This window comes from Gopherus evgoodei, chromosome 2, assembly GCF_007399415.2.
Source record: "Gopherus evgoodei ecotype Sinaloan lineage chromosome 2, rGopEvg1_v1.p, whole genome shotgun sequence".
Classification (NCBI taxonomy): Eukaryota; Metazoa; Chordata; order Testudines; family Testudinidae; genus Gopherus; species Gopherus evgoodei.
This window is the reverse complement of record NC_044323.1, coordinates 110,495,417-110,517,685: the sequence shown is the minus strand read 5'-3', so window position 1 is coordinate 110,517,685 and position 22,269 is coordinate 110,495,417. Positions and strand designations below refer to the sequence as shown.

Sequence of the window (22,269 nt, the reverse complement as noted above, 5' to 3'; positions counted from 1 at the left end):
TTTGTTTTCCTTTGGGCATAGTGGCACTGAAATGCAGCCAGACATTTTGCAGTGGGACCTCAGCAGGTATGTTCATTTTGTTATTTGCATTATGATAGATTTTTTTTTCTGCAATCCCAGGGAAAACGAATTCCTCTGAAAAATAGCTATGCAGAGTTCTTGTGAATAAAAAAAACCCAGAAAACCATAGAAGCATCTTGGGAAGTAAGAGCATATCTGTATATTAATCCATACACAAAATGATGAGAAAAATGAAAGGAAGGGGAAAAATGAAGCAAACACACAAAGTAATCTGTGAGAGGCATTCAAAGGAAGGAAAAGGGACAGAGGACAATGCTAAGTGCATTTTCCAGAGTAAGAAAGCAATCCAGGCTTTGTGCAGTTTATTTATTATACAAGGGTTAGATTGTGATAGCAGGAGCATTCCAGGCTCCAGAAGACAATTTCCTTCTTGCTCCCCGATTTGCTCCAGGGAGAAGTGATTTGCTGATGGCTTATATCAGCAATAGACTACTACCCCTCACCCCACCATGCCTGCTCAGTTCCAGTAGCCAATGTGTACTGAGAGGGACAGAATCAAAGTTCTGTCCATTCCTCTCCCACCTGCTTTGGGTGGAAGAGAGTAAGCAGTTTGTACAACACCTGTGATCCCTATAAGCCCATACCAAATCTCTGTCCCTATGTGAATGCACAGTCTGGGCCAGAATGCAGCCCTACAGTTACTAAGGATAAGAGTTAAAGTAGCAAGTGAATTACTCAAATCTCCTAGATCAAAGATTAACCAGATGGGAATTTTCCTTCTTTTCTTTCTTCTTTCTTTAATGGTTAAATATATTGAGAAATGTTTTTGAATTAGGAAAATGTTAACAAAAGTAACATTACTAAACAGTACTGGAAGAATGCTAGGATGCATCTCGGCTAGCTTTCTTTGTGCATGAGCTCTGGCTTTTAAGGCTGAAAGGCTCTCCAGTTCAAATCCTAGGGATTCAACTTTTCTATCAAGTTTACACGCCATCACACAATTTCAGGAGACCATTTAAAAAAAAAATCACTCTAGGATTCGTGCGGTGGGGATTTTGTCATATTTAAATATTATTTCTATTAAATAGAGGTTTCGGAATAGAAACTCTAAGGTACTCTACAAAAGACAGCTGCATAATTCTGGGGGACAGATTCTTTTATTATCTACTATTCAATGTGTATAACTGCATTTCTTTCTTATCTTTCCTGCTTATTTTTCAGTGAATCGTGTTGTTTCTGAAAGTGCGTAACTGATATCAGTAGCTAAAGGCAGACAGGATTATTTCTACACTGCAATCAAGTGTGGGAAGAAGGCTGATTGTAGCATGTGTCGACATACCCAAGATAGAATTAATCTAGCTAGTACGAGTATTAATAGCAGCAAAGCGAAGCTATGGAAGCACAGGCTTCCACACAGGTTGTACAAGCCCACCTCGGATTCTGGGTACATATATGAGCGGCTAGTCCATGTTCAAGTCCGTGCTGCCGCAGCTCCACTGCTACTGGCAGCTGAACTAGCTAGATTAAAGCCATTTTGAGTATGTCTACATATATTGCAATCCAGCTGCAGCGTAGTGATGGCAGTGCAGTGGTGCAGGCAACTTCCCCATGTAACTGTGACAATGCGCCATTCTTCCATTTTTATTCTTTTCATATGTAAGACAAATCTGTTGCAGGGGTCAGCAACCTTTCAGCAGTGGTGTGCCAGGTCTTTAAGTATACACTCTAATTTAAGGCTTCGCGTGCCAGTAATACATTTTAACGTGTTTTAGAAGGTCTCTCTATAAAAGTCTGTAATATATAACCAAACTACTGTTATATATAAAAGTAAACAAGGTTTTCAAAATGTTTCAAAAGCTTTATTTAAAATTAAATTAAAATGCAGATCTTATCAGTTTAGTGTGATCCTTGCCCTTGCTTTTCCTTGCTGAGTTTGGTGCGTATTTGGATACTTTAAGCTGCACACAGGCTTCTGAGTGATCAGTTGTTAACCGGCTGGAATCCTAGATCGGCAGCTGAGGACAGTGGAGCTGGCAGCTGGTACGGAGGCCTGGACCCTGTCTGGCAGGGGGCCTGTGCGGGAACTCCAACTGGAAGCAAGGTGAATAGGGCTGCGGCGGGGACCATGGCTGGCAAGGGGCCAGCAGCCGGAACCCCAGAACAGCGACTGAGTGACTCAGCCCGCTGCTACCGCTCTGGGGTTTTGGCCAGCGGCTCCTGCCAGCCGGGGTCTCAGCCCACTGCCAGTCTGGGGTTCCTTCACCCAGGCCGGCAGCAGGCGCTGAGTGGGACCGGCGGCGGGACCCTGGCTGGCAAGGGGCCAGCAGCCAGAACCCCAGAGCAGTGGCGGGCTGAGCGGCTCAGCCTGCGCCGCATGCCATCAAAAAAATTGGCTCGTGTGCCACCTTTGCCACACGTGCCTTAGGTTGCCGACCCCTGATCTATTGGGAATTACATTAACAATACCAAACTCATTTCACTATGAGTGACCTAGAGAAGTCAGGAGCAAAGGTCTGTAAAAGTGAAACGGTAATATAAAAAGTGGGAGTCTGTTTCTCAGAACTAAAGCCCCTTCCGTGTAATAACTCCACTGAAGTCTATGGGAGTTCTGCATCCAAAAACGTCAGCAGGATTGACCCTACGCCCTTCAAGACTAATTTTGGTTGAGTGGGTTTAAAAAATAAAGGGATATGTATTTTCTTTCTAGAATCAGAAAGGTTACATTTTCTTGGTATTCATGTAGGCCACAGTGATAAGATGGGGGACTCTATCCTGGGAAGGTTTGGGGTTTGCGGTGGTTATTCAGCTGAACATGAGCTCCCAGTGTCACACTGTAGCCAAAAGAACTATTGAAATCCTGGGATGCATAAACAGTGGAATCTCGAGTGGAACAAAGTGATTATTTCACCTCTGTATTTGGTATGTCCCAGTATGTCCCTCGGCCCGTGCCACCTTCAGCAGCCCTCATTGGCCTGGAGCAGTGAACCGCAGCCAGTGGGAGCCACCATCGTCTGGACCTATGGACTGGGCAGGTAAACAAACTGGCTCGGCCCACCAGGGGCTTTCCCTATACAAGCGGGAACCCCAGTTTGAGAAACACTGCTCTGCAGGTCCCTACATTGGGAGCAAATATTTAATAATAGGCTCTTCAATCTAGCAGAAAAAGATTCAGCACAATCCAATGAATGGAAACTGAAGCTAGACAAATTCAGACGGGAAATAAGGCAAAAAATTAACAGTGAATGTAATTAAACATTGGAAAAATTTACCAAGGGTCATGATGGATACTCCATCCCTGACCATTTTTATCCATGATGACTCCAAGATGTCTTTCTTGAGTGGTAACAGCTAATTTAGAACCTATCATTATATATGTGTAGCTGGGATTATTTTTTCCAATGTGCATTACTGTGCACTTATCAATGTTGAATTTCATCTGCCATTTTGTTGCCCAGTCAGCTAGTTTTGTGAAACCTCCTGTAACTCTTCACAGTCAGCTTTGGACTTAACTATTTTGAATAACTTTTTATCATCTGCAAAATTTGAAATGAATATTCCATTACTAGGTGTATATTTGCTATGCATAGCAGCCATATCTTTTCCCTTCAATGCACAGAAATATAAACTAATCAGAAAAACTAAAGTTAGCAATAATATCATGTGAGTTAACGAATTTTTTTTGGGGGGGGGGTTGTTGGAATTAGATTAGCTAAACATTTTACCATGTGCCACAACTGAGTGGGGGAAAATTACGGCAACTTTACTTGACTACATTTAAATGGATAATTCCTATACATGTAGATCACAGGAAGTCCTTGATTCACCCATATGCCCACATAAGCAATCTCCTTAAACAGAGGAGTGTTGTGCTGGAGAGGAGCCGGTGGTTGTGGTACATGTAGGTACCAATGACATAGGGAAAGGTAGTAGAGAAGTCCTGGAGACCAAATTTAGGCTGCTAGGTAGGAGACTGAAGTCCAGGACCTCCATGGTGGCATTCTCTGAAATGCTTCCAGTTCCATGCACAGGGCCAGGTAGACAAGCAGAACTGTTGGGGTCTCAATAGGTGGATGAGACGATGGTGTACGGAGAAGGATTTAGATTTATTAGGAACTGGGGAACCTTCTGGAAAAGGGGGAGCCCATACAGGAAGGATAGGCTCTACCTAAACCAAAATGGAACCAGATAGCTGGCACTTAAAGTTAAAAAAGTCATAGAACAGTTTTTAAACTAAGGGATGGGGGAAAACTGAAAGGTACGGAGGAGCCCATAGTTTGGGCAGAAGATTCTCTATGTCCTAGTAAGGAGCAGAGGATGGAAAATGATAAAATATAGGTAGCATCTGATGAAAAACAGTCAAATGAAAAAGAGTTCCATTCAATTACATCATGTATTGGCAGATAGCTAAAAAGTGACAATTATTTTTAAAGTCCTTATATACAAATGCTAGACGTCTAAATAATAAGATGGGTGAACTTGAGTGCCTTGTATTAAGTGAGGATATTGATATAATAGGCATCACAGAAACTTGGTGGAATGAGGATAATCAATGGGACACAGTAATACCAGGGTACAAAATATATCGGAAGGATAGACCAGGTCATGCTAGTGGGGGAGTGGCACTATATGTGAAAGAAAATGTGGAGTTAAATGAAGTAAAAATCTTAAATGAATCCAACTGTACCATAAAATCTTGATAGATAGTAATTCCATGCTTGAATAATAAGAATATAGTACCACCCACCTGACCAGGAAGGTGATAGTGACAGTGAAATGCTATGGGAGATTAGAGAGGCTATAAAAATAAAAAACTCAATAATAATAGGGGGTTTCAACTATTCCCTTATTAACTGTATACATGTCACCTCAGGACAGGATGCAGAGATAAAGTTTCTTAACAACTTAAATGCTTCTTGGAGCAGTGCACCCTGAAACTCACAAGAGGATAGACAATCTTGATTTAGTCCTAAGTGGAGCACAGGATCTGGTCCAAAAGGTGAATATAGTCGAACCACTTGGTAACAGTGACCATAACATAATTAAATTTAACATCTCTGTGGTACGGGGCAGGGAGGGGGGGGACACCACAGCAGCTAACCATAATTGCATTTAATTTCAGAAAAAATAACTATATAAAAATGAGGAAGTTTGTAAAACAAATTAAAAGATACAGTCCCAAAAGTGAAATCCCTGCAAGCCGCATGGAAACTTTTTAAAGACACCATAATAGAGACTCAACTTAAATGTATACCTCAAATTAAAAAACTAGTAAGAGAACCAAAAAAGTGCCACTAAGGCTAAACCAGAAAGTAAAAGAAGCCATGAGAAGCAAAAAGGCATCATTAAAAAGTGGAAGTTAAAGCCTAAAACAGAAAGGAGCATAAACTCTCACAAATGAAGTGTAAAAATATAATTAGGCAGACCAAAAAAAGAATTTGAAGAACAGCTAGCCAAAGATTCAAAAAGTAATAGCAATTTTTTTTTTTGTTAAGTACATCAGAAGGAGGAAGCCTGCTAAACAGGTGGGGCCACTGGACAATTGAGATGCTAAAGGAGCACTCAAGGACGATGCGGCCACTGCAGAGGAACTAAATTAATTCTTTGCATCAGTCTTCATGGCTGAGGATGTGAGGGAGATTGCCAAACCTGAGACATTCTTTTTAGGTGACAAATCTGAGGAAATGTCCCAGATTGAGGTGTCATTAGAGGAGGTTTTAGAACAAATTGATAAAATAAACAGTAATAAGTCACCAGGACCTGACGGTATTCACCCAAGAGTTCTGAAAGAATTCAAATGTGAAATTGCAGAACTACTAACTGTGATATGTAATCTATCATTCATATCAGTTTCTGTACCAGATGACTCGAGGATAAGTAATATGCCACTGGTGTTTAAAAAAGGCTCCAAAGGCAATCCCAGCAATTACAGGCCAGTGAGCCAAACTTCAGTACCAGGCAAACTGGTTGGAACTATAGTAAAGACCAAAATTATCAGACACATTGATTATCATGATTTGTTGCGGAAGAGTCAACATGTTTTTTGTAAAGGGAAATCACGCCTCACCAATCTATTAGAATTCTTTGAGAGGGCTAACAAACATGTGGACAAGGGGGATCCAGTGGATATAGTGTACTTAGATTTTTAGAAAGCATTTGATAAGGTCCTTCACCAAAGACTCTTAAGCAAAGTAAGCTGTCGTGGGATAAGAGGGAAGGTCCTCTCATGGATCAGTAACTGGTTAAAAGACAGGAAACAAAGGATAGGAATAAATGGTCAGTTTTCAGAATGGAGAGAGGTAAATAGTGGTGTCCCCGCAGTCTGTACTGGGGCCACTCAATATGTTCACAAATGACCTGGAAAGAGGGGTTAACAGTGAGGTGGCAAAATTTGCAGATGATACAAAACTGCTCAATATAGTTAAGTCCAAAATAGACTGTGAAGAGTTACAAAGAGATCTCGCAAAACTGGGTGACTGGGCAACAAAAGGGCAGATGAAATTCAATCTTGATAAATGCAAAGTAATGCACATTAGAAAACATAATCCCAACTACACATATAAAATGATGGGGTCTAAATCAGCTGTTACCACTCAAGAAAGACATCTTGGAGTCATCATGGATAAAAACGGTCAGGGATGGAGTATCCATCATGACCCTTGGTAAATTGTTTCAATGGTTAATTACGTTCATGTTAGTTTATGCCTTATTTCCTGTCTGAATTTGTCTAGCTTCAGCTTCCATCCATTGGATTGTGTTGAATCTTTCTCTGATAGATTGACGAGCCCTGTAGCAGGGTGGTCACCCGTTCCTGCCCTGAAAGGGCTTGAAGCCAGCCCTGGGAGAGGGCTAGGGCTGTGAGCTAAAGGCTCGCTGATTGGGGAAGCAGCTGCAGCAGGGCCACCCCCCAATCAGACTGCAACTGGCCCTATAAAAGACAGTGAAGCCAGGAGCTGAGAAGGGCTCTCCCTCTAGCTCTTCAGGGAGAAGGGCCTGGCTGCCTGGGAGCTGAGAAAGAGTACCTAAAGTGGAGCAGGGCTGGGGAAAGGCCAGACGAGCTGGGGAGCTCCAGCCTGGAAAACCCCCCAGGCTGCAGGCTTTGTTAGGGGCTGAAAGATATTGGGGTTACAATGGAGTAGCCCAAGGGTAGGCAGAGGCAGCAGGTCCAAACGCTCATTGCCAATGATGAGTGGCAATTATACTGCAGTTTGCCCCAGTGAGCAGGGGCTAGATGGTGACTGGCAGTAATCAAAGACTGAAGCGAGGTGGGTATAGGAGGTTGGGGGTTTCCTTGGGAGGGGGGACCCAGAGAGACCGCAGGGTACTGCAGGGGGAAGAACCCTGGCAGAAGGGGCACTGGGGTCTGGGAGGGACATGAGGACCAGTGGCAAGGTGAGACACTGACCCGCAGAGGGTCCTCCTGGGTCAAAGAGCTAATTCCAAAGATGACCAACAGGAGGCACTGTAGGGCTGAGTCGCTGTCCCTTTACATCGTGGTGGAGAATGCGAACATAGATGACCTGCCCCCAATACAAGGGGCAAGGGCAAGGATTGTGAGACTATTGCCCGGACTTAAAAAAAACAAAGGGGGTGATGGATCCTGGGTACAGCAGGGTTTTCTATGGGGAGACCCCAGGTGTTGTCCCTGGGTGGGCCTCGGTGTCAGTGTCTGGAGGAATGGGGCTGATGACCTATATGGGGGCCGGGTGACCCAGAGCAGACTACGGGAGGTGCAATGGGCCCTCCATGGACAGATGGCCCAGCTGGCAGAGGAACAGCAGGCCCTGGTAAAGCTCCTCTGGAGGGAGTTCAGGAGGAAGCGCGGAGGGAAGAGCCTGGCACCAGCGCCAGAAGGCTGGGCGCGGAACGAAAGACAGGTTATGGCTGTGCCAGGCATGGACAAATAAGGCAGGACTGTCCCTACTGGGTTGGGGGCACAGTGCGTCACCCAAATAAGGGACAGTGGCAAGTCCCTCTGGCAGTCTGCTGGGTGAGGGAACCCAGGTAGTTGTGGGCGTGTTGGGCCTGTGGACAAAGGGGGCACCTATGGTGGGAATGCCCTGCCCCAGAGAACATGTCCCAAGATAACCCAGGGAGGGCTGGCCCAATGAGGGACAATCAGAAGCAGCCAGGGCCTGGGGCAGCAAAGGGGAGGTGAGTCTGCTTTGGCTGCCAGGACCCAGGCCACATAAAGACCTCAACTGGGGGCGGCCAAGAGAGGGCCTGACAAGCCAGTGGGCCATCCACAAGAGGAGGCAAAGGCCGCAACCGGGACACAGGGGACCCTGCAGGAGTATGGGACCCAGACTGTCGCCAGGGAAGTCTTTACTAAGGAAACCCAGATCGAGCGGGCCAAGCAAGAGGCCAGGACCCAGGTGGTCGTGGGATAGGAGACAAAATGGACCCAGACCCTGAGGGGGAGGGTCTGGGAGATAAGGACCTGAGGGCACAGCTGGGGAGTCTGCCCCAGTGAGTGGGGACTAGATGGTGACTGGCAGTAGCCAAAGACTGAGATGAGGTGGGGACAGAGGGTTCCCATGGGGGGGGGGGCCCAGAGAGACTGCGGGGTACTGCAGTGGGCAGAACCTCGGCAGAAGAGGCACGGGGTCCGGGAGGGACAGGGGGGCCAGCAGCAAGGCGAGAAACCGGTCTGCAGAGGGTGTTCCTGGGTTGAAGAGCTAATTCCCAGGACGACTGACAGGAGGTGCCGCAGGGGTGAGTCACTGCCCCGTTACAAGCCTATTAAATATTTGTTCCCAGTGTAGGGACCTACAGACTCATTTAAGAGAGATTTAGAAATTAACAACAAAAATGTGGTTCATTTGACAAACATTGTGTGTCAGCATTAATATTTGCTTAGGATAGGTGGTTGTTGCTTTTACCACTCAGGAAAGAGATCTACCACTCAAGAAAGAGATCTTGGAGTCATGGTGGATAGTTCTTTGAAAACACCCACTCAATGTGCAGCAGCAGTAAAAAAGTGAACAGAATATTGGGAACAATTAAGAAAGGGATAGATAATAAGACAGAAAATATCATATTGCCTCTATATAAATCCATGATACGCCCACATCTTGAATACTGCATGCAGAACTTGTTGTCCTATCTCAAAAAAGATATATTGGAATTGGAAAAGGTCCAGAAAAGGGCAACACAAATGATTAGGAGTATGGAACAGCTTTCATATGAGTAGAAATTAAGAAGACTGGGACATTTCACATTGGAAAAGAGATGACTATGGGGTGGGTATCATAGAGATCTATACAATCATGACTGCTGTGGGGAAAGTGAGTAAGGAAGTGCTATTTACTCCTTCTCATAACACAAGAACTAAGGGTCACCAAATGAAATTAATAGGCAGCAGGTTTAAAACAAACAAAAGAAAGTATTTCTTCAAATGCACAGTAAACCTGTGGAACTCTTTGCCACAGGATGTTGTGAAGGCCAAGACTATAACAAGGTTCAAAAAAGAACTAAATAAGTTCATGGAGGATAGGCCCATCAATGGCTATTTGCCAGGATGGTCAGGAATGGTATCCATAGCCTCTGTTTGCCAGATGCTGGGAATGGGTGACGTGATGGATCACTTGATGATTACCTGTTCAATTCATTCCCTCTGAAGCACGTGGCATTGGCCACTGTCGGAAGACAGGATACTGGGCTAGATGGACCTTTGGTCTGACCCAGTATGGCCATTCTTATGTTCTTAGAGGTTCAACATGGAGAATTTTAGAGAATGCTCTTCACTCTGTTACGTTTTCTCAGCTCATAGGATCAGCATACAATTGTGAATTAATGCTAAGCATATATCCTACAACTCAGACACGGAGGATATTTGTAGCTGAGATCCGATTGCTCAGATGATACTCAATTTCTCCCAAATACAAATACCAACCTGGTCTGATTATTCTTCTTCCTTGTCCTATAACAAGCCCTTCTGGTGAAGGCCCAATCACTCACTCTCCTGTTTTCACATCTTCAGGAAATGGCCCACCTCCCTGGCTCAGATCTACAGTGACTGACCACTTGCTTGTACCTACATCCTGTTCTATTGTGATAGGGTCAGCATGCAGGCCCACTTCCTCTCTCCATCTCTCTGGATATTTCTTCTGGTGAGCAGATGAATAGACACCTTTCCCTTCCCCCACTTCCTGATGCAAAAGGACTTCAAGCTCCTTCAGTCCTGTTGCTGCCAATTATCCTGATCCTTTAATACAGAAATGCTCCATGGTATACTGGCATAACAGGAACTCATCCCCCTTTGCCATTATCTGAACTGGTGAAAAGCGCTGATGCTACTTGGCAAATTAAATATTCAATTTGCCAATCCCTTTGGTTAGTATCACATTTTAACTCTTCAAGAATGTTAGAGAAATTAGGGTGCAATGCAAATATAAAGCTTCAGTTCCCTAATACTAGACCTGAAATTTTTCATGTCTATCTTAAACCCTCTGCAAAGAATCAGAGCCCTTCCTTTACCTGGGACTAGTCCAAAAGGAAAATCTTTTGAGATAATAATGTGGCTCTAAAATTCTCTCCCAGATGAGGAAGATTTCCAAAATTTGAAAGATTATTGCCAGGAAAGATCTACAAATGATTGTGAGTCACTTAAATACAATCCCAATATGCGTCTGATGCATTTTGTTTCTTTACCTAATTTGTCTGAGCTGTTGGTCATAAAATTGTAATCAGCTTTGGGTTTTTCATGCCAAAGGCAGGATAGGGGTAGGTTCATATGCGATGAACCACTCATGTCTAATTGAAACTCCAGATTTGGATTTTGAGACAGCTGGAAACTTTTATTAAGTACTGGCACTTCTTAAAACTTTATTTGGACCGAGTGAAACTGCATCAATTTAAAAGAAGATAAAAAAAATCAGAGGATCTTTAAAGATCAAGAGAAAGTTCATCTTATTTTTACCAAAGTAGCCGGAACACAGTCAGCGAAATTTATTAGGTAACAGCTAAAGAGAATCTAAATTAGTAATCTATAATGAAATCTGAAAGAGGACGCACTTGACTCTTATGTAATATATTTTTATCTAATAAAAAAGAAGATACTATATATATAAAACACTATAATATTTAAGTTTTCATGTCAGGACTTTCCCAAATGGGAATCTAATGTTACACACCTAAACCCGTATATAAACACCTAAATATGTGGTCAGTAATTTGATATATGGAATGATTTGGCAACCTAATTTTAGGGTTGTGTTATTTATATTTTTGGCCATATTTTTCAGTAAGGTACCCTCAATTCCTACTCTATTCTTTGTTGAAAACAGACATTGTACATGAATTTGTCCATGTAACATGCAGAAGATTTTCTTTATGAACTCTTAGTCTTGTTTTGTCCAAATCTAGAAGCTGCTATGAATCCAGAAGCTTTTATAGTCAATGACAAAGAAAGACATAATATTGATTTACCAAAGAATACAGAGTACATTATTCATAGTGGAGGGAATCCTTAAAGGAAGGTTAGTGAATGAAGCAAAACATCTAAAATATGGCATTAACTAAAAAGAAAGCTTCACAAATACTTGCCACAGTGGATCTGATTTTGCCACTTACATCTGTGATCATTTTCCCCCTGGTCTTGTTTCTTTCCCTGTGGTTGGCGCGTTTCTGCTTCTGCTGCAAAACTCGTTCCCTGGTGGTGCGATACTCTAAAGCAAATTCACTAATAATTTTGCAGAACTTATTGATGTTGACTTCACGGATTGCGTAAGGAGGATGACCCATAAATAACAAAAATGCATGGAACCTAAAAACAAAATGAATTAATGACAGCTTTTAAAAATGTAAAAAAAATTCAAAAACTTTAGATTTCCAGTAAAAAAAAGATTTCAATTGACCAATTTATTGTCTTCTGAACTCTCATCTTTTTTTTTTTCTTCATACTGTGGAATTTTCCTGGATTCCTTAAACATCACTGGCATGGTTTATAATTAAAATAAATGGCTAGTCTATGATAATTTCATCCTAACCCATTTTCCCATGCTGATTAAGAGATAAGATATTTATTAAACTCCATTCATTTTATTTTACTAATTTGGCATATGAATGAACAATTTCATTTCAGATATTGAAAAAAAATTATGTTTTAATTCCCTTTGTTTGTATTAAGCAACTTCAAAGAGGCTGTTAAGATGTTGGGGGAAAGTCTAGACAAGAAGAATGAAGATTTACAGGCTAGCAACACAGGAAGAGAAGCATTTCTAGTTCAAAAAGAAAACCATAAAACCTTGTAACATTCAAATACTTTCAGTCTGGGTGTTTTGAGTTCACAACTTTACTGTTGATTCAGTATTACCCATAGCTTTTTGTATTATTTGCAGCTTTGCTGCTGCTGCTTCTGTACCACATTATTCACAATGGACTACTGAATGTATAGCTCTTTGTGAATCTATTTTTATTTACTGTGTCCATGCTAATTAAAACACTGATTACAATGGAAATGAAAGATGTGATTGAATAAATAGGGTATCTTGGAGAGGCTTAGAATAGTAGTTACACTATGTAATTTAAAGTAATGAAAACAGTGTTCTACTTATTTTCAAATCCAACACAATATATGCAAAACTTATAAGTTCCTGCTTTCACTACTACTCAGCTATATGTGGGGTACTACTTATTTAGAAGACGGACCGGAATTCATGAATGAGAAAACAGATGGGCTGAATTAACATCCCATATCTGTACATTCACACATTTGGGCTTTTTTGAACTCCCTTTGGTAATTCTGTGTACAACTATATATATTATTTCTCCATCTGCAAAATGGGGTTAAAGATACCATTCTCCTTTGTAAAGCAATTTGAGATCTATGGATGAAAACCACTACATAAGAGATTGGTATTATCATGATTGGGCATATTTAAATAATCTGTGAGAGTTTATGAATCTGGAAATATACAAGCAGTGGCACTTGCATATATATGAGCATTAGCAGATTGTACAAGATATGTATAGTATTAGCTCCAGACACAGAACTTGTTACTTAATCTTTACTATGGCAAATATATCATTAAAGCCACAAGGAAATTGCCTGAGTAGGATTTCAAGATTTTACCACAGCGTGTAGTTATACGCAAGAAAATAATTATCAGTCATTTTTCTCAGCAGAAATACAATATTCAGCTGAAGTTAGGAAATATCGGGAACAAATGAACATCTGTTATAAAGAACTCACAACAGATATGTTGGTAAACATACGTCTTGAAATGTGGTTTGAAGCACATAGTAATTGAGGTTGTTCCCATCAGTGCCCTAATGCTGTACCTGTTAATTATTCTTCTGTGAACAATCTTCAGAATTATGATTCTTTCTGCACAGTCTTTAAGGAACTCAGACATTTTTTGCTTCAGCGTTGGCTTCATTTCATGCTTTGCTATAGCCTTAAGGTGATCCCAAGATGCTTTGCACCTTTTCTCCATCTGACATAAGTTGTCCTGAAGTTGTTCAAAGTCAACCTAAAAACAAGTGAAGACATCAGCCACTTTGATCTCAAACACGACAGCAATAACCTTGTGTATCTGAACGGTTTCATCTTTATACAACAAAGAGATGGGGAGGGAGAGGTAGCTTCAGTGACACTGCTATATACATTAATACGATATTAATACTTGTCCGTGTCTCTACCCTCAGTGTAAGCATGTGAGATGTTAGTCAGAGAAATTCTGAAACAAAAAGAAATGTAACTATGTGTGGTTACCATATAGATGTAACATCTAAAGAGAAGAGAATGTCTTAACTTTCTGCAACATTTGTATAAAATGTTTTAGCTGATCCTTCTCTTTGCTGTCAACTGCACTAGGGATGATCAAAAAATGTGTGCATACACCAAGGCAGCAAAAAGGTTTTTTCTTCTCTCTTCCTCACTACTAGCTTACAGCTTTTTAATGTGTCTGATAATCACTATAGTGTCTAGATGCCAATGTTTCCCCTTGGGTATGTCCCCACCCCGTGCACTGTCTTGTTGAAAGATGATGTTGTATTCCAAATGGTCAGTTCATGTGCCAGAACTTCAAGTTTTATTCAAAGGAAGTGTTATCTAGTGATCTCAGTACAAACTTGCATCTCTTGATTCAAAGTATGACACTGTTAGCTTATAACAGAATCTTTCTAATAGCTTTGGAAGTCTGTGTCAACACAGTTAAAATAAATTATTACATCCTCAAGTAACACTTATCAGGAGGGAAGCCAATAAATTCCATAAGAAGGTGAAACAGAGGTTCTCTCTTATTCATCAACCAAAAAAGGTGTTCAAACTGCAGTGGTCTACGCAAGTGATTTTGGATATGTTTATAACAACAGGAATATGCATGAACTATCCAGCCACAGTACAGCACATACACAAAGCAAATGGAAACAGCAGAAGTCTCCTACATGGTCTTCTTGACTTCCCAAGGAAGAATAAATTTATTTTCAAACAACAGTTCAAAGTCGAGATGAGCCTAAGCCATAAAATACAGATTTAGACTCAGATTCCAAATAAGCCAGAGAGTTTGCGGATGTTTGGGTCTGGTATTTTTGGCCCATCTCTTATTGCAAAACAGAAAACAGTTCTGTATAAGGGGTTTCTTCTTGCTTATAGGATCTGAAGGAACTGTAGCTTAGTAAATGTTATTTTCAAAGGTTTATAACTGAATATATTCCTATGCAGTGCAGCTATTTATTTATTAATTTTAATTGCTTTTGCGATAACACTATAGTCCCACAACAGTACATATGATGTTTTAACAAAACTTAGTAATATATAAAGTATTATATATAATAAGAAATTAATATAGTTATTAATTGTTCATTGTTGGTAACATGTCCGTAACCAAAATTATAATGCTGACTAAGTATATACATAACAAGAAATTTTAAATGACTGGAGAAGGTGATACAAGCACATACAGATAAAGGGTGAAATATTAGCCCCATTGAAATCAATGGGAGTTCTGCCATTGATTCCAGTGGGCCCAGGATTACATCCAAGATCTTTATGCCTGAATTGCTCCAATCCACCTCCCAAAGACATGGCACAATCTCATGAGGCTTAGTGATTTCTGATACGTATAACTATTACATATTTCATATGTTATTTCACACTTATGTGGGCTGTGCACATTAATTTTATCTTACAGCTTTTATATTTTACCATTACTGGTTTAAATCCAAAACCAGCTTGAACTGGAATCAGAACTCTTTTGATTTCAGGGAAAATTCAGGTAAACCCAAACACTAAAACTCAGACACATCTCTGTAAGATGGACCTGAAGCAGGGTACTGGAAGCCTAGGGTGACCAGATGTCCCAATTTTATAGGGATAGTCCCAATTTTGGGGTCTTTTTCTTATATAAGCTCCTATTACCCCACACCCCCTGTCCTGATTTTTCACATTTGCTGTCTGGTCACCCTATGGAGGCCAGGTCTCTAATTGTGGCCATAATGCTGATTAAAAGTCAGTGTGATGTTTGAAGGGTATTTAGAAGCTTTCCTTTACACTTCACTGATCCTGGTGCTATTCTGTGCATAACTGTTACTCTTGTGCTATGTTAGAGCAGCCTAAGGCTTTTATAACCTATGTTAGGTTGCTAGAATAAGAAGGGACTGAAAATAGAGTTTACGATACATTTTCCTCAGCCATGATCTCTTTTCTCTACTATGCTGTCAGCAGAGAGGTCATGTGGCATAACCATCCCAGTTTAGGCTCTACTCCATAAAATTATCTTGCTTACTCTGGGGAAATCCCTCCCTGGGCAACCATTTACGACCAGGTCACTGTAACTGCAATAAAGAAACTGGCCCTGGACACATACTACCTCAAAATTAGAGGAATATGGGATTGCCAGCCCTATCTTGAGTGTAGGTGGATCTCATTTTGAGCTTTTTATTTTTTTAATGCATTCTTGACCTTGGTTCAAATTAAAGTTTGTTACAGATGGAATAAAGGTTTCAGCTATGTACAGTACCTACTGCTGAGAGTCATACTAACTGAGTTTAGCCATAAGAAATGTATTATTATTAAAAAGCTCCCTGATATAACCTGGTATTGATTTGATTCATTTTTGCTCTGACTTAGAAAATGACGAATTTTTCCTCTGCACAAGGAAATAAAAACATCCTTTGATCCATTATGCTATTTAGAAATCCCTGCAGGCGAGGCAGCTGTGGGGGGTTATATTTTTGTTAGGGTATCAATGCCTATTTAAAAAAAAATCCCTCTTCAGGTCAGTATTTGACTGTTGATGACAAACATATTGCAGCTCACCATAGACTGGAAATATAAAATGCACACAGTGGACAAAATACCAGTATCCCTATTAGAAAACAACAGAGCCCAGAAGACTGTAGGACTCAAAATTTGGGGTCGCAAAGAATTTTCCAGATGGGGTGGGGAACTCCCCCAATCCCTCCTCTGCACAGTGCAGGAATTTTCATTAATTTTCATCTTATGTTACAACAGCTTGCACTGAAATCAGTGAGGGTTCTGAGTTATCAGGTCTGTAGAGGTCAAAAGACAATGCATTTGGGAAAGGTCCTCTAGGTTCTAGAGAGCAGAAAGGATATAGAGCAGTTGGCATCTTCCCCTTCACTGTGGTCCTGCAAAGAACCAATGCAGCCACAAAAGGGGTACTGCTAGCTGAGGAGTGGATGTGGATGAAGAATTGCTAGAACCTTCACTACAGTTTGAGGCTACCACCCTGTGGTAGAACCTCTGAGGGAGCACAGCAGGGAAAATACCATCTGCTCTCTCATGGGGTGAACTGAGCACAGCTGCCTGTGCTGGTGCAGTAAGTGCAAATCACTGAAACTGGAAATCGAAACTAATGAGGGTAACTTGCTTGTATATTCTGAACCTAACTGAGGCTAATGTCAGAAGGACAGTTGCCAAGAGAGTATAGGTTTCAGAGAGTGCAGCTGTCGGACTCACCACTGCAGCGCCTCCTGCTGGTCGTCCTCAGGAATTAGCTTATCCCAGCTCCGGAGCGCCCTTGGCAGGCCGGTGATCCACCTTACCTCACTCCGGCCCCCATACCCCTCCCAGGACCGGTGCCGCTTCACTGGGTTTCTGCCCCTCCCTTGCAGAACCCCCTCAATCTTGGGGTCTCCCCCTCCCAGGGGAACCCCCATCCACTATCCCCATTTTGCCTCAGTCTTAGGCTACTGCCAGTTCCTGTCTAGCCCCCACTCACTGGGGTGGACAGCAGCGTAAGCCACTCATGATAAGCAAAGGGGGTTTTGGACCTGCTGCCTCTGCCTACCCATGGGCTGTCCCCTGCAACCCCATTACCTAATAGACCTGTCAGCAGGCCTGCAGCCTGGGGCTTTCCATGCTGGAGCTCCCAGCTCCTCTGGCCCTTCTCCAGCCCTGCTCCAAATCAAGGTTCCTGCTAATCCTGCAGCAGCCAGGCCCTTCTCCCTCTAGAGACAGAGGGAGACCGTTTGCTCCTGGCTTCCCTGGCCTTTATAGGGCCAGCTAGGTCTGTTTGGGGCATGGCCACAGCTGAGGCTGTTTCCCCCAATCAGCCCAGCTTTTCTCTCTGTCACAGCCCTCTTGAAGGGCTGTTTTAAGCCCTTCTGGGCAGGAGTGGGTGACCACTCCACTACACAGGGGTAGCTGTGTTAGTCTGTATCAGCAAAAAGAACGAAGAGTACTTGTGGCACCTTAGAGATTAACACATTTATTTGAGCATCAGCTTTCGTGGGCTAAAACCCACTTCATCAGATGCATGGAGTATACTCTTCCAGTGCATGCATCTGATGAAGTGGGTTTTAGCCCACGAAAGCTGATGCTCAAATAAATTTATTAGTCTCTAAGGTGCCACAAGTACTCCAAGAGAGTGTAACAGATCACTGTGAACTCTAATGTAATGTGGGCCACCAAATCTCAGGAACTTGTCTTGAATGAGTGGTCATTTTTTAGGGACAAAAATAATCCATGTAGGGAAAATTCTCCACATTTGCAAGAGTAAAAGTTAAAAGTGCTATGAGACATTCATGTACATTAGTTTGTATTTTACAAGTATTGTTTCCCCAATTTACATTTCTGAAAGTGTTCCCATTATTTCCAAAAAAACCCTGGGATAAGTAGTGCTTCTATGCACAGAATCCAAGGCATCGCCATAGGATGATACCTTCTATAGACCCTAACCCTTAAGGGGTTAAGTGAAGATCATTTAACACATTATCTGATATAAAGTATCTGCTTTCCTTTAGATGTGTGTCATGGTCCAACAAAATGCTTCCCTAAAGAGCACTAATGAACGTGATTTACCAAAAAAACAAAAAACATTTCGTACTTGCCGATCTGTTGAGCAGATTTTTCCTGCCTAAACTCACAGAACAATTCACTAAGCCACTAGACTGGGTAGGAAGGAATACAAACATCTGAAGTTATTTAGAAAATCTGGACTCTTCTAGAAAATGAGGTCAAATGAATGTGATAGTCTATAGCATTAAAGCACTCACTGTACAATATTTCAAACCACTGGTGTGGGCTTTTTTTCAAGCAGCAAAAGTATTAGCATGCTGCTTTCTAATGGGGCATGACTTGGAGTGACCCAAAAACTGTCACCTCACTGTCCCTTCTTTCCTGGATCTGTCCCTTGTTCTGGTCTCTTACTCTACCTCCCTTTCTTTTCTTACTGTCCACTTCTTTTGTTTTCATGGTTTCTCTGCTGCTCACATTTCTCTCTGTTTCTGTCCCCTTTCCTCCCCAATACACACTAAGGGCTCAGTCTTGCGTTACAGGCACTGCCGCAAAGAAGCAGAATATCTTCAAGAGCTCTCTCCGTGCAGGACAAGTTGGTTACGGCTCACCTCTTCAGGTCATGTGGCCTGCTCTCCACTGCATGCACAGCCAACTCCACTGGCTACTGTAAAGGGAGAACAGAATGGTGGCCATGCTTTCTTCCTGACAGCTTTGGGGTGTCTTTTGCCAAATAAAAGCAGCCAATGTTCTCAAGGGATCACCAGTATGGACAGTACTTGGCAGCTATGAGGGAATGTGAGACTCCTCTCCCTCTGTGCACCCATTAACAGCTGGGCCCAAATGTACCTTGAGCCACATAATCTTCTCAACCAACACAGTAACACTTAGGGTACGTCTACACTATGGGATTATTCCGATTTTACATAAATCAGTTTTATAAAACAGATTGTATAAAGTCGAGTGCACGCGGCCACACTAAGCACATTAATTCGGTGGTGTGTGTCCATGGTCCGAGGCTAGTGTCGATTTCCGGAGTGTTGCACTGTGGGTAGCTATTCCGTAGCTATCCCATAGTTCCTGCAGTCTCTCCTGCCCCTTAGAATTCTGGGTTGAGAGCCCAGTGGCTGATGGGGCAAAAATCATTGTCACGAGTGGTTCTGGGTAAATGTCATCAGTCATTCCTTCCTCCGGGAAAGCAACTGCAGACAATCATTTTGCGCCCTTCTTCCCTGGATTGCCCTGGCAGACGCCATAGCATGGCAACCATGGAGCCCGTTCAGCAGTTGTTTTTTTTTTTACAGTCACCGTATGTGTACTGGATGCCATGGACAGAGGCGATACTCCAGCGCTACACAGCAGCATTCATTTGCTTTTGCATGATAGCAGAGATGGTTATCAGTCGTTCTGTACCGTCTGCTGCCGGTGTAAATTGGCAATGAGATGACGGTTATCTGTCCTTCTGTACTGTCTGCTGCTATCATGGGTGCTCCTGGCTGAGATTGGCTGGGGGCGCAAAGGCAAAACTGGAAATGACTCCCCAAGTCAATCCCTCCTTTATGGTTTCTAAAAATAGAGTCAGTCCTGCCTAGAATACAGGGCAAGTGTACTAGAGAACCAGTGTATCAGAGAGCACAGCTGCTCCGTGTCAAATCCCGCAGAAATGATGAGCTACATGCCATTCACGGGGGGTGCCTCTGCAACAACCCCACCCATTGTTTCCCTCCTCCTCCAACCTTCCTGGGCTACCGTGGCAGTATCCCTCCCATTTGTGTCATGAAGTTATAAAGAATGCAGGAATAAGAAACAGTGAATTGTTAGTGAGATAAAATGAGGGGGAGGCAGCCTCCCAGTGCTATGACAGTCCAGGCAGGACATTAAGCGGTGTGGGGGAGAGGAGCCCAGCATGCCGCTGCTATGACAGTCCGGGCAGGACAGAATCTTTTCTTTACACAGGAAAGGGAGGGGGCTGATGGAGCTCAGCCCCCAGTTGCTATGATGAGGACGGTTACCAGCCGTTCTGTATCATCTACTGGGAATGACCGAGAATCATTCCTATTTTCACCCAGGTGTCCCCGGCCGACCTCACCTGAAGCCAGCCAGGAGCACTCACAGGTTGATAAGAAGGACGGTTACCAGTCCTACTGCACCGTCTGCCACCAGGCAGGGGAGAGGAGTGGACACTTCTCTTCACTGCTGCAGCATCGCGTCTACCAGCAGCATTCAGTAGACATAGGGTGACATTGAAAGAAGTCAAGAAATGATTTCTTTCCCTTTTCTTTCACATGGAGAGTGAGAGTAAATTGACGAGCTATTCCCTGAACCACGCCTGACAATGTGTTTGAACCTACAGGCACTGGGAGCTCAGCCAAGAATGCAAATACTTTTCGGAGACTGCTGGGGACTGTGGGATAGCTGGAGTCCTCAGTACCCCCTCCCTTCCTCCCTGAGCGTCCATTTGAGTCTCTGGCTTCCCGTTACACTTGTCACACAGCACTGTGTACACTGCAGATTTTTTTTTCAAATGCTTTGGCATTTCATCTTCTGTAACGGAGCTTTGATAGAACAGATTTGTTTCCCTATACAGTGATCAGATCCAGTATCTCCCGTACGGTCTATGCTGGAGCTCTTTTTGGATTTGGGACTGCATTGCCACCCACGCTGATCAGAGCTCCACGCTGGGCAAACAGGAAATGAAAATCAAAATTTCATAGGGCTTTTCCTGTTTACCTGGCCACTGCATCCGAGCTGAGATGCTGTCCAGAGCGACCACAGTGGTGCACTGTGGGATACCGCCTGGAGGCCAATACCGTCGATTTGCGGCCACATTAAACCTAATCTGATATGGTAATACCGATTTTAGCGCTACTCCTCTCTTCGGGGAGGAGTACAGAAACCAATTTAAGGATTCCTTTATATCAATATAAAGGGCCTCGTAGTGTGGACGGGTACAGCGTTAATTCGGTTTAACGCTGCTAAAATCGGTTTAAACGCGTAGTGTTAGACTCATACAGTCACACCAGATAGCACTGAACAGGGTAAACCTTTCTCCTCCAACGAGGGAGCACTAACCAATGTGCTGAGTTGTTGTGACCAGAAACTCCATTTGGGCCAACTATCAGTAACATCAGAAAGTGAATGGGGTACACAGAGCATGCATGCTAACAGAATAGGCCTCTCTATCACTCTCTTCCTGCACACCAATGCTCATTATTACTTTCCAAATGCATGGAAGATGAAAGGACCATCTAATTCCCTTCATTATCTGTAAAACAAGATTTCCAGTAAAAGTTTAAATTCTGAAGGATGGCAGTGAAGTTTGGATACTTCAGTAATCATTGGCAACATCCAGCTCTATATCACAGATGAGGAACAAAAGAGTCAAGCAACTAGCCTGTGGGCACAGTGTGACTAAACCGAAGATCCACTAAGCACTTTGTATGTTACACCGACCTGCCCCCTACAGTGCATACTAATCTTTATGGATACAGAATAGAATTTCCTTAAATAGCGTATGCCAGTGGGTCTCAAACTTTTATACTGGTGACCCCTTTCAAATAACAAGCCTCTGAGTGCGACTCCCCTTATAAATGTAAAACACTTTTTTATATATTTAACACCATTATAAATGCTGGAGGCAAAGCAGGGTTGGGGTGGAGGTTGACAGCTCACGACTCCCCATGTTATGACCTTGTGACCTCCTGAGGGGTCCTGACCCCCAGTTTGAGAACCTCTGGTGTATGCAGTATTGTTGTAGCCATGTTCGTCCCAGGACATTAGAGACACAAAGTGGATGAGGTAATATCTTTTAACAGACTAACTTCTGTTGATGAGAGAGACAAGAGAGACCAACAGAAGCGGATCCAATAAAAATTATCTCACCACCCTATTTTAAATAGTGATATTTATATATTATGCATTTTGTCAAAAATAACTGCATTATACTTTTTCAGCTAGGGATCTACAATTCCTTTTTCACTTTTTAATGCCATCTTTAAGAAATGTACTATCACTCTGTGGACTCTTGTAATGCACAAGGAAGGTTA

At 42.6% G+C, this 22,269-nt stretch overlaps 1 protein-coding gene across 1 annotated transcript in view; it reads right to left on the bottom strand.

Moving 5' to 3' along the window:
- FHOD3 (formin homology 2 domain containing 3) overlaps positions 1-22,269 on the bottom strand; it is a 645,976-nt gene that overhangs the window by 40,552 nt on the left and 583,155 nt on the right. The window contains 2 exon segments of the mRNA XM_030551482.1: positions 11,593-11,785; positions 13,303-13,493. Coding sequence (XP_030407342.1) covers positions 11,593-11,785; positions 13,303-13,493 — 384 coding nt within the window.